Source organism: Nerophis ophidion, linkage group LG06 (genome assembly GCF_033978795.1).
Source record: "Nerophis ophidion isolate RoL-2023_Sa linkage group LG06, RoL_Noph_v1.0, whole genome shotgun sequence".
Lineage (NCBI taxonomy): Eukaryota > Metazoa > Chordata > Actinopteri > Syngnathiformes > Syngnathidae > Nerophis > Nerophis ophidion.
Window position 1 is genome coordinate 33,464,078 of NC_084616.1, and position 18,257 is coordinate 33,482,334.

The window sequence follows — 18,257 nt, forward strand, 5'->3', positions numbered from 1 at the left end:
TGCAAGATTAAAATCCCATATGAATTAGCACGGGCAGCACGTTCGACCAGGGGTTAGTGCATCTGCCTCAGAATACGAAGGTCCTGAGTAATCCTGAGTTCAATTCCGGGCTCGGGATCTTTCTGTGTGGCGTTTGCATGTCCTCCCCGTAACTGCGTGGGTTCCCTCCGGGTACTCCGGCTTCCTCCCACCTCCAAAAACATGCACCTGGGGAGAGGTTGTTTGGCAACGCTAAATTAATTAAAAAAATAAGTGTGAACGTGAGGGTGAATGTTGTCTGTCTATCTGTGTTGGCCCTGTGATGAGGTGGCGACTTATCGAAGGTGTACCCCGCCTTCCGCCCGAATGCAGCTGAGATAGGCTCCAGCAGCCCCCCGCTACCCCAAAAGGGACAAGTGGGAGAAAATGGATGGATCGATGAATTAGCACTGCACAAGCACATGAGATCTGCAAGAGCAGTTGGGAAAAACATCAGCAAAACAACAGTATATATAATTATTTACTTATTCATTTTTTACATTGGGAATTTGAAGAGACAATTCCCATTAGTTGTCTTATATAATCATTAAGCATATGTACTTATCGTACGTATAATGCATATGTTCCTTCTTGACTACACTTAAATGTAGATAATATATGTAGAATATATTTATATTATTCATACATTATATATAAAATATATGTTAGGGCTTCACGGTGGCAGAAGGGATAGTGTGTGTGCCTCACAATACGTAGGTCCTGCAGTCTTGGGTTCAATCCCAGGCTCGGGATCTTTCTGTGTGGAGTTCGCTTGTTCTCCCTGTGAATGCGTGGGTTCCCTCCAGGTACTCCGGCTTTCTCCCACTTCCAAAGACGTGCACCTGGGAATAGGTTGATTGGCAACACTAAATTGGCCCTAGTGTGTGAATGTGAGTGTGAATGTTGTCTGTCTATCTGTGTTGGTCCTGTGGTGAGGTAGCGACTTGTCCAGGGTGTACGCCGCCTTCCGCCCGATTGTACCCGGAATAGCCGCCAGGGAATAAGCGGTAGAGGATGGATGGATATTATTTATTATTGTCTATTGTGAGAGATCTGTGGTGCTGAATTCCCCCCAGGGATCAATAAAGTACTTTCTATTCTATTCTATTTTATTCTATTCTATCCATCCATCCATTTTCTACCGCTTATTCCCTTTCGGGGTCGCGGGGGGCGCTGGCGCCTATCTCAGCTACAATCGGGCGGAAGGCGGGGTACACCCTGGACAAGTCGCCACTTCATCGCAGGGCCAACACAGATAGACAGACAACATTCACACTCACATTCACACACTAGGGCCAATTTAGTGTTGCCAATCAACCTATCCCAGGTGCATGTCTTTGGAAGTGGGAGGAAGCCGGAGTACCCGGAGGGAACCCACGCATTCACGGGGAGAACATGCAAACTCCACACAGAAAGATCCCGAGCCTGGATTTGAACCCAGGACTGCAGGACATTCGTATTGTGAGGCTTAAAGGTTAAATTCACTAATAAAAGTTATACAAAACAAACGTTGATATACAGAGTCTTGTATGTTTTCCCATAGCCTATACCCAATTTCCAAAGTAAATGGGTTCAATTTGCAACAAGTACACTGCTTTAAATACGGTTTAAATTGATATTTTCACGTACAGTTATCATATACACAACTGACTGTACAACGGAATATTACATAAATACACAATAAAGCCTTTAGGTGACGCTCACGTCCTATCCCGACCCTATGTGCACTGTTCTAGAATGTTCTGTTCATTCCACTGCCCGTGAAGCCCGCGAGAACAAGGAAATCTCGCGATCTTTGGACAGCGGGCTCGTTGACGTCATCTAGTTAACGGTTTATGTTTCAGTAATCTTCTTGAGCTCCACAACTAGTTCACTCTGTTGTCCATATCATAGTCTGGCGGAGGAGATAAAGTGCACGCACGGTGACGATGTAAGTGTTGTTTACTTGGTTGGCTTCCTTGCTGACCACGCTTCGTATTTGAGTGTGCATTGCGGGATAGTTAGCTGATGTTGCTAACACATGATTTAGCCACATCAGTGAGTTGATAGTTAAACGGACATTATATCCCCTCAATGAATGAACAGCCTTTCTAAAGTGCATTGTCTACTACCGTATCCCCCCACTAAAATGCATTTAAAGCTATGTTTTAAAAATTGTCTGACCTATTTTTAATCGTTAACTCCTTATCTAAGGTCAAGCTAGCACACCGAAAGCATGGTGTCAATATTAGCGGGTAGCTCAAATATTTTCATTGAGGGAAAGCAATCACTACACAAATATTCAGTCGCATATTGAAATACCTTGTTGCATAGGAATCGATTTTTGGGTGATAATATTTTTGGTATGACATATAGTAGTATAGTGCTTCTTTAAAGTTGTGTTACAAAATACTACCTCAGAAAAAAGACATTGCTCTCCAACAGTAGCGTAGTAGGCCTAAGCATTCATTAAAACAAGGCAGAGGTTTTATTTAAAATTATATTTAATATTTTGGCCACTGTAACATTACACAGATTTTGAACAGTAACCCTGTGGTAGAATATAGGATAATACAACGCTGTACTTAAATCAAATGATTCTTTGGCATAATGTTGTAAGCATTTCACCAATCTCGCACACTTTGCAAATTTGGATGCGATCTAAATGCAAAACAGTCTCCCAATACTGCGTAGATGGCATCAACGCCTATTTATCCAAGCGTTAGAGTTGGGAAACGAAGGTGTTTGGTGAGGGAAGTGTGGATTCAGGCCAGGTGGCCTATTTGAAGTTCCAGGTAACCCTACATTATTGTATTTTATAAATAATAAACCAAGTTGTGGTAGTAGTTTAGTCGTGGATGTACACTGTATAGTGATGAATCCAATAAACGTTTGATTTGACTTTGATTTGACATTAAATTTGCAAATTGCGCCCATTGGTATTGTGCTTACAACAATACCACTAAATCAGGGGTAGGGAACCTATGGCTCTAGAGCAGTGGTTCTTAACCTTGTTGGAGGTACCGAACCCCACCAGTTTTATATGCGCATTCACCGAACCCTTCTGTAGTGAAAAATAAATGTTTTTTTGTTTTTATTCATATTCAAGAAAAAGCTATACTATTTTTTTACTGGTGCACAAAATGAACTTTGCATGAACAAAACCAGTGCAGTGCTTGAACTCACAACATATTGCACACCTTACACACATTACCATGAATTGATTAACGTGGACCCCGATTGAAACAAGTTGAAAACCTATTTGGATGTTAACATTTTAGTGGTCAATTGTACGGAATATGTTCTGTACTGTGTGAACTGTAATGTTTCATATTATGTATTCTCTTCCTTAGCAATCTGCTAGTAAAAGTTTCAAATTGATCAATCAAACAACTAGCAAATCAGGTGGAAAATTAGAGGGAACATTGTTTGGGGTATCCATAATACGCTGAGAGGGAGAACTTTTTATTTACACGATAAGTCGGATGTGTCTTCCTCTGTGGCGGAGGCTCCGCCGAACCCATGAGGCCGACTAACCGAACCCCTAGGGTTCGATCGAACCCAGGTTAAGAACCACTGCTCTAGAGCCAGGTGTGGCTCTTTTGATGAATGCATCTGGCTCTCAGATAAATTTTAGCTGACATTGCTTAACACGATAAGTAATGAATAATTCCACTGGTAATCACAATGTTAAAAATAACGTTCAAAATATAAAACATTCTCAAACATTCTCCGTTTTCTACCACACCTGTTCAAGAAAAAACGTTATTAAAAAGAATTAGAGACTTATTATACTCTAAAAATGTTGGTCTTACTTAAAAAATGCACGCATTTAGTTGTATTCAGTGTTAAATATGATAGAGCTCTCTCGGAAATACATTTTAAAATATTTGGCTTTCATGGCTCTCTCAGCCAAAAAGGTTCCTGACCCCTGCACTAAATGGAGCCTGCGTTTGTAAATAAGAGTACTAGTATTTAGTTAAATGTATACAGATATTGTAAATTAATAACTACACTAACACCTACCTGAGAGTTATTTGAAATATAAATATGCACCATACGCTACCATTATTTGATATACTTGCATCATCTAGAGCAGTGGTTCTCAAATGGGGGTACGCGTACCCCTGGGGGTACTTGAAGGTATGCCAAGGGCTACGTGAGATTTTTATAGAATATTCTAAAAATAGCAACAATTCAAAAATCCTTTATAAATATATTTATTGAATAATACTTCAACAAAATATGAATGTAAGTTCATAAACTGTGAAAAGAAATGCAACAATGCGAATTGAAGCGAATTATATTTATATAGCGCTTTTCCTCTAGTGACTCAAAGCGCTTTACATAGTGAAACCCAATATCTAAGTTACATTCAAACCAGTGTGGGTGGCACTGGGAGCAGGTGGGTAAAGTGTCTTGCCCAAGGACACAACGGCAGTGACTAGGATGGCGGAAGCGGGAATCGAACCTGCAACCCTCGAGTTGCTGGCACGGCCGCTCTACCAACCGAGCTAAACCGCCCCAATGCAATATTCAGTTTTGACAGCTGGATTTTTTGTGGACATGTTCCATAAATATTGATGTTAAAACTTTATTTTTTTGTGAAGAAATGTTTAGAGTTAAGTTCATGAATCCCCAAAGAGGGCATTTTAAGTTGATGATTACTTCTGTGTAGAAATCTTTATTTATAATTGAATCACTTGTTTTTTTTTCAACAAGGTTTTAGTTATTTTTATATATTTTTTCCCAAATAGTTCAAGAAAGACCACTACAAATGAGCAATATTTTGCACTTTTTTACAATTGAATAAATCAGAAACATGGTGCTGTATTTTACTTATGTATCTCTTTTTTTTTAGCATAAATGCTTTGCTCTGATTAGAGGGTACTTGAATTAAAAAAAATGTTCACAGGGGGTACATCACTGAAAAAAGGTTGAGAACCACTGATCTACAGCAATTGTTTTCATTGTGGGGCTGAGTCAGACTGCCCTAAGAGAAACTACTTTATATTACTCTCTCAGTGAAGGAAGTTAGAGATGGGATATATGGCTCTTTGAAGAGAGATCTTCATGAACTATTTCTATCAAAGAGCTGTTGAAACGTCTGGCTCATTGTTTTATTTATTTCAAGTGTTACCTTAGAGTTATTGTGTAGAAATAAAAGGAAATAACTACAAAAGTACACTTCATTCATTAACTGCGTTACAAAAGAGGTCAGTTAGAATGTTGAATATAGAGAACATTAAAACACTTTATTAATCGAATCAAAAATACTAAAATTCACCGATATAGTGAATTTGCAAATAGCTTATGTACAAAGAAAACTATAACCTGCTACCTAAGAATGTACAGCAATTCTTCTCAACAAGAGAAATATAACCTCAGAGAAAAATGTAATGTAAAACAATTGTATGCACGTGCATCACTTAAGACCTTATCTATATATCAATATGTGAAACTTAACTCTGGAATGGATGAGCAAATACGGCAAAGTACTAATATGATCATGTTTAAGAAACTGTTCAAACTCAAGTGTTAAAGTACTAAAAAGAATCATGATAAATATTTAGAATTCCTTAAAAAACAAAAAATTATTCACTTCACTATGTGAATTACAACTTACTTCACCGTTAAAAGAAATATAATATTTATGCAGTAAAATTGTTTATAAATTGAGACCAGGAAGTGAATAAGGTGTTAGTAATTGCTCTGAAATGGAAAATAATTAAATAAGCTGTTTCTTCCTACTGCTTTTTGAACGTGTTAAAACTAAACTGGAAATTGTGATGTAAAATTGGACTCATTTCTGAACGTCACATCTTGACGCCTCATACTGTACTTTGAAAACCCTTGATGTAAAGAGGTTAATTAGATGTAATTTTTCTAACAATCTTTACAAAGATAATGTTCATTGTCAGTGAGTATATAAATGTTCTCACAAGCATAACAATAAAGTGAAGTAAAGTTAAATACTGTAATTATATTTTGTATAGTACAGTATGTATGGTCAGTTGATGCGTCTTGTCTTTGTATGTGTGCGACATGTAGGCAGCCTGCAGCAGCTAAATGGTATGACAGACGGGACTTTGTCTTCATAGAGTTCTGCGTGGAGGACAGTAAAGACCTGCATGTACATTTTGACAAGTCCAAGCTTGACTTCAGGTGAGTGACTTATATAAAATTGATGTACCTGAGATCAATGGTTCTTGTGTTAAGAACATCAAATTTTGGTATGAGTAGTGCTGATTTTGCTTGATTTCTTTCGCGTGCAGCTGTGTAAGTGGAACAAGCGACATCAAAAATCAGAATACAGTGGACCTTTATGGGGAGATTGACCCCAAAGTGAGTTTGTCACATGTATTGTACTTCCCGGTATGTTTTACAGGTTTTAAATAATTCCAAGTATTTGTTTCATGCAGGGATCTAAACACAGGCGCACAGACAGGTCTGTGTTGTGTTGTTTACGAAAGGCAGAGCCTGGGAAAGCGTGGCCTCGACTTACCAAAGACAAAACAAGGGTAACAAGTGCCAACTTTGAAATATTTCACACTAATTGTTGTAACTGAGGTGAGGCACAGTCCTCTCCAGAATTCTGGGCCACCTCTGATTTGTTTTGATTTTGGATCGTCAGAGGAAATAATGGTAACCCTTAGATAATATTGGTCACCCTGTTTTAAGTAGCCTTTTAACATTTTTGACAGTCGTAAAGCATAAAAGTAAGTTAAGTACTACACACTTACTGGCTTTACTTTCCTCAGTTTAGTGCGGTCCAGTCCGTTCTTTACTTGAAAGTTGTACCACAGGGAACTACAACAATAAATGCATGACAAGACAACCTAAAAAACAACAAAATATAATGAGGGTGCTCCTGAATATAATTTGTAGCTGTGGCTTTTGGGCAGGGTAAAGGTACATATAATGATTTTAATTTACCGTATTTTCTGGACTAAAGAGTGCACCGGGATATAAGCTGCACACACACCCAATTTTAAAAGAAAAAATAGTTTTCCCATATATTACCTGCACTGAACTGTAAGCCGTAGATATATATGTTGCTAAATGAGTTATTTACACAGTAAAATTCTGTAAATGTTTATTTATTATTTATCAGCTAAACAGACTCGATAACTCCACAGTGAGGTATTGGTGAATTTACTGAGAAATTTGTGAAACTCAAACAACACAAAAAGATGCTGTTGTTAGTTAATACTAACACAGACATTCGTAAACGTGGTAGCATATTAGCTAACGCTAACTATGCCAGCGTCACTACATTACGATAGCGCATACAAATACGCACAAAAACACCCCTACAAACCTCACACATGGAACGGATTAATAAGTACAAACAGTTTTAATTATAATGTAAAACATACCAACGTTGCTTGGAGTGATGAATGAAAAATCGATACAAGTAAAAACGTTATGGACGGCGAAAAGACTGACTATCACTACTTCCTGTTGAAAGCAATATCGGTAAATGGAAGGACACTGCATCACCTGCAGTGAGTGTCCAAAAGATGGCCCCATAGCACAAACAATAAAAAACCCACATGGTGTTTTTGGTTCTTCTTTTTTAATATAATTTTATTATGGCCGTAAGCGAAGAAAAATCCATCAATTACCTGCTGGGTTCAAAGTGTAGAAAAGTAGGGCTTATATTTCAAAATTGACGGTGCATTTAACAAACTTCTTGTGGTATAGATCAGTGTTTCTTAAACACTGGGCCACAAGTGCCCCCTTGAGTGCCACCAAAAATATATTTTTCTGCGGCCCATACACACACAGCTGTATTTAGTTGTAATACATTTTTGCCAGTAACAACATGGTGGACAATATCAAACAAACAGAAGACGTCTGTTAAAAAGATATTTTCTTATATTTTTTATCTTCCCCAGAAGTTTTTTCTTGCACGGATATGGGTTCAGATTTTGTGATTTGTAAAGCCCTTTAAGGCACGTGCGATTAAGGGCTGTATAAATAAATTGTGATTAATTGATTGTTCCATCTAATGCACAAGCATGCTGAAATCCTTCGCTGTTGACATTTCTAATAAAAAGTGGTGTACTTATATCCATCAGTAGACATATAGAGCTAAATATTAAAACGTGGCTGACTGGATGGAAACAGTCAAAAGTGTCTTAGTCTCAAGGAGGGCTGCGGCACGAAAATAAGACCGCCCACAAAATGGCGCAGTCAGAAACCGGCGCTTGAAGATGTTCTGTTAAATCAAATCAATGCTAAATTTTGACCAAAGCACCACGATTGTATGTTATGTAGCCCACAAGAAAGTACGGCAGCACGATTTAGAGAAAAAACCTAATTGCGATTTTCTCTTTAAAATATAGATTGCAATTAAAATGTTACTTTTAGACTGTTAATCAGCATATTTGTGTCCCAAGATGCCGCACATTAGAACAATACGCACTTTAAAATGTTTGGCTTTCTGCTGACCGACTCAGAGCTTTTGTTTACATCATGCTCCTAAATTGAAGAACCAACTGATAAAAAAACTATACAGTGATTATAATGTAATGTAATCATAATATAATAATAATAAATAATGCAAATAACCATTCAGAAGTATATACATGTTTTTGTCATTACTGTAGTATTGTTTGTAATTGGAAGGTAACATTGTTATACTTAAATAAACAAACAAAAAAATAATATGGACTCATTTCTGTAAGCAAATATTTAGCTTAAATATTGAACATCTTCAAGTACCTTTTTATTTCCCAATTGAAAAAACAAGGTCAGTCTTTGTCCTTTCGTTTATTTAATTTCCATCATCATTATTGTGATCATGGCATTCTCGCTCGTTCGTCCGTGTGGATGGGCGTGTATTGCCTATCCAATTTGAATATTACTACAAACATTGGGCGTGGTTATCATATTTTTTTCCTCCTAATTTTGGTTATTTTGCGGAACTTCTTACTGGCGAGTCACGAATAGGGAGGCTGTCTGTGTTTCTTTCCTGTGTGTTTGTAAGTGAGAGATCTTGCTTTCCGCCCAGCGAAACAAAGATTGTGAATGACTGTAAAGAGGGTTCAGTGCGTTCTGTTAATTGTACTGTTAAATAACCAAGCTCAGGTGCTGAGAGAGAGCACAGAGTGAGACCTCTTTCTTCCTGTTTGAAGAGAGAGAGACGAATAAACAAAGGCGAAAGAACTCTGATCGGCAAACATGGCTGTCACCCAAATGCCAGTGATGGCAAAGAAACATAGTTGGGCCACAGCGGTACACGATTGTAATACACTTGTCAACCACTTGTGGCAGCAATGCGTTATTTGACTCATAGAGCCGTGGTATGAATAGATTATAGTCAACTAAACCACACTTACCATGTTGGAGGCAGAGGTACATGTGCATGCATTTGAGTCGTTTTGACATTTTATTTACGATATAAACATAAACAATAATTCAAATTATAGGTCCAAACTGCGGCTGGACGATCCATCCATCCATCCATTTTCTACCGCTTATTCCCTTTCGGGGTCGCGGGGGGCGCTGGCGCCTATCTCAGCTACAATTGAGCGGAAGGCGGGGTACACCCTGGACAAGTTGCCACCTCATCGCAGGGCCAACACAGATAGACAGACAACATTCACACTCACATTCACACACTAGGGCCAATTTAGTGTTGCCAATCAACCTATCCCCAGGTGCATGTCTTTGGAAGTGGGAGGAAGCCGGAGTACCCGGAGGGAACCCACGCATTCACGGGGAGAACATGCAAACTCCACACAGAAAGATCCCAAGCCTGGATTTGAACCCAGGACTGCAGGAACTTCGTACTGTGAGGCAGACGCACTAACCGATATTGGCTTTTATTAATATTGCGATAGTTTTATGCCATATTGCGATATACGATATACATTACGATATTTTGCCTTGGCCTTGAATGAACACTGGATGCATATAATCACAGCAGTATGATGATTCTATGTGTCCACATTAAAACATTCTTCTTCATACTGCATTAATATATGCTACATTTAAACTTTCATGCAGAGAGGAAAATCACAACTAAGTCAATTGAATTGACCAAAACTGTATTCATTAAATGTTCTTCATTCTCTCACGGGTGACTTTTTAAATGAAAGAAAAAATTAATAGTGTTGCTACCTTTTTGTAGTAACACTTATGCTGCATACTTTGCATTGATTGATTGATACTTTTATTAGTAGATTGCACAGTACAGTGCATATTCCGTACAATTGACTACTAAATGGTAACACCCGAATAAGTTTTTCAACTTGTTTAAGTCGGGGTCCACGTTTATCAATTCATGGTACAAATATATACTATCAGCATAATACAGTCATCACACAGGTTAATCATCATAGTATATACCGTATTTTTCGGACTATAAGTCGCAGTTTTTGTTATAGGTTGGCCGGGGGGGAGACTAGGCAAAACAAAAAGTTTTTTTTTTTTTTTTTTTATAGTTTGGCCAAGTCTCACCCCCGGCCAAACTATAAAAAAAAATGCGACTTATAGTCCAAAAAATACGGTACATTGAATAGCATATTGCTGTTGTCTGCTGAATATCTTTCCACTTGGAGCCAAACCATCATGAGATGCTGGACCCCCTGCTCTTTATGTTGGGCATTTATTGTTCTTCCTCCATTTGTGATAAGTTTCGCACCATCCCTCTCTCTCTGATCGGCGAGAGCTATGACGCTAGACTCACGAGAGTATGTGACGTATGTAAGAAAGCGGGCTTGTTTTCCGTATCTGTCAGAAAGAGAGACGAAGAGTGAGAGAGAAACGCCTGTTGTGTGATGCAGACAGCTAAAAGCAACTCGACCTGCCTCTCCAGCTCTCGGCGAGAGCGTGTGGTGCTACATACGCGACAGTATTTGACGTATGTAAGAAGGCGGGCTTATTTTACGTCTCTGCGAGAAGGACAGACGAGAAGGGGTGAGACACGCCAGTAATGTAATGCACACAGGTTAAAGCAACGTGTGAGAACATATAATCGAATATTACGATAGTCATTTTCTATATCGCACAGAGACAAACCTGCGATATATCGTATATATCGATATATCGCCCAGCCCCAGTCCAAACATACTTTAGCTCGTAAACTTACAATAAAATATGTTGGGTTTTTTTTTTCAGTAAAGTATAATTTTGCGGCCATATTTGATGCACTCCGCCACTATAGTGATGCAGTGTTTAGTTACCAGCGGGCTTCTAACGTGCTACCGCCGGCACAATGAATGTCAGAAAGTACAGAACGACCCAAAAAAAACAACATATGATCCTCATTTTGTCAAAATTCTCATTAGCTTTGGATCAGTAATTACCGTATTTTTCGGACTATAAGTCGCAGTTTTTTTCATAGTTTAGCCGAGTGTGGGACTTGTACTCAGGAGCAATTTATGTGTGAAATTATTAACACATTACCGTACAATATCAAATAATATTATTTAGCTTATTCACGTAAAAGACTAGACTCATAATATTTCATGGGATTTAGCGATTAGGAGTGACAGATTGTTTGGTAAAGGTATAGCATGCTCTATATGTTATAGTTATTTGAATGACTCTTACCATAATATGTTACGTTAACATACCAGGCACCTTCTCAGTTGGTTATTTATGCCTCATATAACGTACACTTATTCAGCCTGTTGTTCACTATTTTTTATTTATTTTAAATTGCTTTTCAAATGTGTATTCTTGGTGTTGGGTTTTATCAAATAAATTTCCCCAAAAATGCGACTTATACTCCAGTGCGACGCATATATGTTTTTTTTCCTTCTTTATTATGCATTTTCGGTAGGTGCGACTTATACTCCAGAGCAACTTATACTCCCAAAAATACGGTACTGAGAATTTATGAATTATGTCAACTCAGATTTACTTTGTCGTCTGCTTTTTTGATAGAGCAACTGTATCAGTGTGGATTTCAATAACTGGAAAGACTGGGAAGATGACTCAGATGAGGACCTAAACAATTTTGATAAGTTCTCAGAGGTAAGTCGATTAAAAAAAATGGTACTAAATAAAAGTATACATTTTCAAAAATGATTTCTCATGATTTTTTTTCACTTGGTTATTATGTTTCTGCTCTTGAATTTCATTCCACATTGTCTCCATACAGCTTGTATGCAGCTATCAATTATTTAATAATCGGTTATCAAGTAATAAAATAAAACAAGGATAATAATTGGAAAAAACAAAGATTTTTCTGATCAATTTTATTCTTATAAATTCACAGGACATTGAAGTTTGCACTTTTACCACAAGAGCATCGCTTTATATTATATTTAAAAAGAAAAAAAACTTTTTACAGTTACATCTCATTAAGATTAACATACACAGTAAATGAGACACTAAAATGCTGTGTTTGAATTAAACATTTGTTATGCAATTGAAACATAAAATAAGCTTTTACCTATTTTTTTGCAGTTTTTCAAGCAAAATGTAACCATGTTTCAGCACGATGTTAGTCTTTCATCGTTTTTCTTCAAGCTATCCGCCTCACACACACAGACACATGCACAGAGGCCACATGAGTGGCAGCCAGAGCTACATCACCAACAGGTGCACTGCTCTATTGAAGCAGTCTTGTGTTTATTTTACTCTTTAGATCAATCATCGAAATGACAAAATACAAATTGATGAATAATTTCAGCCAACTCCATAGTGACTTTTCTTAAAATAATTAGTATTGATGAAATGCTGTATTTACGGACACCATAATTCCGAACATCAGAACCCCATTGTAGCTGAGATAGGCGCCAGCGCCCCCCGCAACCCCGAAAGGGAATAAGCGGTAGGAAATGGATGGATAGAACCCCATCAGTACAAGATACAGTGTCCACTGTTGGTATTTTTATTGATTGTCTTCTTTAGCTGCGTCTTATATATTGCTTGTACTGGAATTTGCACAGCACTTTTGGGCAACTGGGGCTGTTTTAACGTTGTGCTGAAAATGTTATTTTTCCTGAAGGAATAAATAAAGTACTATCTATCTATCTATATTAAAAGAAACAAACCTTAACTCTGTCGTGATCTGGTGCTATATAAATGCTACAGTATGTACGGTATGGTAGACACTTACTGTGTTTTGTCTTGTTCATGTATTCAGATGATGAACAACATGGGAGGAGATGACCTCCCTGACTTAGATTGTGCTGATGATGAGGTAGGCTTTTAATACACACAATCATATTTAAGTCAGCACACATCCATGTTAAGATGTATACAATTTTCCAGCAGTTTGAATTTGTAGTTTTAGAAAATTCATTTTTGTTGTCTCCTGCAGCACGGGTCCGCAGACAGCGACGACGAAAGTAAGTGATGTTTTATTGATAAACAATCGTATTAAATCTAATAAAATATTATATACTGTATATTATATACAGTGGTACCTCGATTTTCATAAACTCCCGTTTTAAGCAAACGATTTCCTAAAAATATATTTGGCTATTTCTTCGTTGTCTAAGTACAAATAAATACACGTTTGTAAATCAATCGCTGTGCTTCTTTAAATTTTTTCATTGAGTACGACTGCAAAATAAGCCACCTTGGAGCCAAATAAAATCCCACCTTACAGTAGTAGTCCAATCAAAGTCAATGAAAGCCGTTTGTCTTCGCTGGGGGTCACTGAACGCACCACACTGCAACGGTAAGTCTAGCCAAACTGTAGTTTTGTAGATGACGTGATCTTGCATCGACACCTTGATGGCAGGGATGGAATTCTTCCGCGAAAAACTACAAGCGCTGCTTGCGGTCTGCCGCTTTCAGGGTTCCCGCAGATCCTTAACAAATCTTTAAAGGCAGTGAATTCACCATTCTAAAAACAATGCACCTGGCATGTAATGCATCCTCCGAGCTGTGCACATGTGCACACCTACTCAATGGCCTAGTAGTTAAGAGAGTCCGCCCTGAGATCGGTAGGTTGTGAGTTGAAACCCCGGCCGAGTCATAACAAAGACTATAAAAATGGGACCCATTACCTCCCTGCTTTACACTCATCAAGGGTTGGAATTGGGGGTTAAATCACCAAAAACGATTCCCGGACGTGACCACCGCTCCTGCTCACTGCTCCCCTCACCTCCAGGGGGGGGGGAACAACTGAATGGGTCAAATGCAGAGGACAAATTTCCCCACACTTTGTGTGTGTGTGTGTGTGTGTGTGTGTGTGACAATCATTGGTACTTTAACTTAACTTAATGTTCATGTTGTCTGCACCCAACCAATCTATACAGCGGTTAAAAAAATTCCAACCAGAATCACTAGAGCTGGATCTGCTTATCGCTAAGCTTCTAAAACTTGTAGCTCATCCTCTGTATATTCAGGCTCAAAAATAGAAAGTTCTGGATCATCATTTGTCCCAAAGTATTCACTGAAACCCATGATGTCTGCCATGATTAATAGTAGTTGCTGCTAAAGCAAATAGCAAACGTTGCAAATAAACGTTGGAAATGATAGACAATGTTCCAAAAAAAGTGAAGGTTTCCTTTAAGCTTGTGAGCCAAGTTGTAAAAGGAATGACAGACAAAAAGTATGTGTGTACATTGTCTGAAAATATGTAGAATGTCAGGAACCTCACTATGAGCGAATTAAAAAACATTATTTTCAGTGTTAAAAAGTTGTGTAGATGTTTCTTGTAACCGCTGTCTGTGTTCTTGAAAATAACAAGAGTACCAGCGCTTTGATAAAAAAGGTGAGAAACACTATTAAATTGAAGTTACACAGTACAAAGTATGGAGGTGGCCAGTGTGGCTCTTCCCTCCTCCCTCTCCGCACATCACTATCAAGAGTCTTCAATTAAGGTAAAAGTGATGTTATATGTTCATTTGTCCATTTATTTCATCATTTATATACATTTTCTGTGTATAATTATTGTAAAAGTGTGTAGAAAGGATTCATTTATTTTTTTCAATTCTTTTCCCTGGTAAAAATGCTTAGTTTTTGTACGACTGTTTTATCGGACCCTTTGTCGGGTTATTAACGAAAACGGAGGCACCACTGTGTAATAAAACAATTTTGTTGGCAACATGCACTTGTATGCATTCTAGAAGCATGTGCGATGTAGCAACTTGACATTCTTGAATTGTATTTTATTTAGTAATTGTTTTCTCAGAACAGCCTTTACTTGGGAGATGTCAAATAGAGGACACTATTAACTCGCCTATTTTTTTGTGTTGCCTAGAAATGCCTGACCTTGAGTAGATCTACTGGAGTGGTAAAACTTGAAGATGGAAGTCAGCTGCAAGTTGACAGCAGTCATTTTCTGGAAAAGAGCTTGTTTGTGCAGTTTCCAAAGCAAAGGATGAAGGCGATGAAGACATGCACACGTCTTCTCGACATGGACAACTGTGTTCCAATCCAAAAGTTCTGACTGTAAAAAATGTGCCGGTGTCTTACCCCCCTTCACATCCCTTTTTGTTCTGTGTATTGTGATTTCTACAAAGCCAGATTTGTTTTGCTCCTAAAAAGACAACCCCCCCCCCCCCCCCCCCCCTTTTAATATTTGTAATGAAAATTGCACTTATTTTGTTGGATTACAATAAAGAGGAATGTTTTTAATTGTACGTCAACATGTATGAAGATTTAACATTTAAATGCATTTCAGACAGTGAAGTAAAGAATGATTTCATGTGTTGAGAATGGTACAGTCCAACTTGTGTACAAAATGTTGTGTAGCAAATGCAACAAAAACACTTCTTCCAGAGTAATTCTAAGGTAAGGACATTGATTCTATACCAAGCCTTGTGCAGGTGATAACACTAAAACTACACTTTGAAAGGTGTGTGGTTGATCAAAAATGTGTTTAGCATCATTTGTACTTGACTGTTGGCTCAACGTTTCTAATAAACTTTGTTCACTCTGCTCAACATCAGTCTCCGAGAGTTCTTCGTCCGCTATAAATTCCTGGATAATGCGTATAATACAGAAGATGTTCTATCTCAAGGCCATGACAGTGCAATAGAAAGGAAAATAGTCATACAAATACTGATTTCTAGGGGTGATTAAACAACGATTTCCATCAGAATCACAATATTTATTCCAACTTTTAGTCAATTCAGAATTTTCAAAAATGTATTCAAATTTTTTGTATTTAAGAATTTTAAAAACTAAAAGTTTTTAGGCCATCTCCATGCTTACTGTGTACAGGTCATACTTCAGCAACTAAAGGAGGTATTTAAACCTGTTTTGATATACCAAATAATACATTAGGAGAAACCGAGACTTGATTCTGAATCGAATCGTCACACCAAGAATCTGAATGGAATGGTGAGGTGCCCAAAGATTCCCACCTCTACCAATGACTAGTTTGAGTGGGTCAAGTTGTATAATGCAGGTGTCAGCACGGGGTAGGAAACTCCAATGCAAGCACCTTTTAAACTCCCCCCTTGTAAAACTAAACTGGGGCTTAAACCCACAACAGATGGCTTTGTTGGGGTGGAGATGCACAATCTAACAACTAACAAGATGTCTGCATGGAAAATGCTCCTTGGGATAATTAGTGCATTTTAAAATAATATGTAGGTATTATCCTGCCAGTCAAAGAATTGGAATACATGCATTGCTCTGACAATAAGGCCAAGATAAACACGATAGAGAAAGCAGAAACTGTTGCTGCCAGCATTTTATGAGCAGACAAAGCCTCACTGAGCTCAGCACAATCCTTTCAAAACGGCCTCTCATCGGGCGCCCATCGAGCTGCCCCGGTCAGCACGACGCTCCAGTGCGGACGTTCAATACCCGCGCCCCACTCTCCCCTTTTTTCCTTTACGCCCGTGGATTTTCCAGCGCTTTATCCAGCCTGAGCCTGCAACGCTGGCCCGACACACAATGTAAAAAGTCTGCCTAATCACTTCTGATGCCACACTGTGCATTTTACCAGCACCCAGATGCAAAAGCTCCACTTTTATGTTGTTTATGATGCACAGGCTGTCAGCTAAAGAAACACGTTGTGTCACATTCAATGACTCGTTTCCCACTGAATGTAATAACTTTTTTCCCAAGTAACTGAGTTGAAACCATGCACAGCTTAACTCAGCCTTGCTGAGCTGTACCGTGCAACAGTCTGCACTTATTGTTGCTGCAAAGCAACAATAAAATGTCTTTTTAGGGTTTCCATGGAGACGTTTAATTGTTAGCACTTTTAAAAACAGTATATGTGACAGTGTAGTTTAAAAGTAGGACTTAAAATGTGCTTCCTGTGTGTAAATTCCAATAAATATAACAAATACTTATATTTAGTAACGGCATTTAAAAAAAAAAAACCTACTTTCTTCTGCTTATTCTTATGGAAAAGCGGCCGGCATTTATTTGAAAAAGTTTTTTTTTGTAGATAGCTTGTCTATTTTTGTAGATTTTTTAAGTCAACTTAAAAATAATATATACTGTATGCTTTAATTTGTATTACTCATAAAAAAAAAATACAAATGAACGATTTTTTTTGAAGGATAAAAAAAATATATCAATATTTAATTTTATGATTACTTTCTATTGCTTATATGTAGAAACATTGTTAAAATTGAATTTAGTAAACTACATGTTTTTTTTATTGAAACAAATCAATAATTTTGTGAATGTAAAATGCATGTGTTTTTAATTTTATCATCATTACAAAAATCAAATATTTTTTTAAATATTGAAATGTTTAGATTTATATTTTTTCCTGTTCACTTATTTGTATGATAAATAGGTAGAATATGATTTTGGAAAAAAAAAGTTTTCTTTTTAACTATTTTTGTAGATTTTTTTGTCAACTTAAAAAGTACACCTTTTTGCATTTTTATCATTCATGGAAAAATACAAAACATTTAAATGCATGTTTTTTTAAAAGATAAACAAAATCTATCAAATGCCCAGAGTATGTATTTTTTTCTTATGCTTATTTGTAGATCAATTGGGTGCAATTGATTTTTCTTTCTATTTTATAAGCAAAGCATGTTCGCGCGGTTTTATTCTGTCAACTTAAAAAAGTAAATATTTTTATTTAAAAAAATGCAAATTAAATATTTTTTGTGAATTAAGGGCAGCAAAAAAAAAATCAAGTCAACCAATCTGAAATTTTTTATGACTTTTAAAAAATATATTAGCTCAACAAGTGTAATGATGGGCTTTTTGCACAATGCTGATGAACTTGCATTGGATGGCACAGTGCAGTGCAGTATATTCCATCTGATGGTTTCTAGATGGACCCTGTGCTCCCATCAGCTGAGTGATGGCTACAATGATGACAGCGTGGCGGTCATGGCAAGGTAAGGGTTAATGATGTT

General features: G+C 37.5%; 1 protein-coding gene across 1 annotated transcript; it reads left to right on the forward strand.

Moving 5' to 3' along the window:
* Positions 1–1,789: 1,789 nt before the first annotated feature.
* ptges3a (prostaglandin E synthase 3a (cytosolic)) lies at positions 1,790–15,860 on the forward strand. Its single transcript, XM_061903473.1, has 8 exons — positions 1,790–1,948; positions 6,049–6,162; positions 6,273–6,342; positions 6,420–6,518; positions 11,899–11,988; positions 13,106–13,162; positions 13,283–13,310; positions 15,176–15,860. Coding segments are annotated over exons 1-8 (480 nt in total). The 5' UTR covers positions 1,790–1,946; the 3' UTR covers positions 15,196–15,860.
* The last annotated feature ends 2,397 nt before the right edge of the window (positions 15,861–18,257 follow it).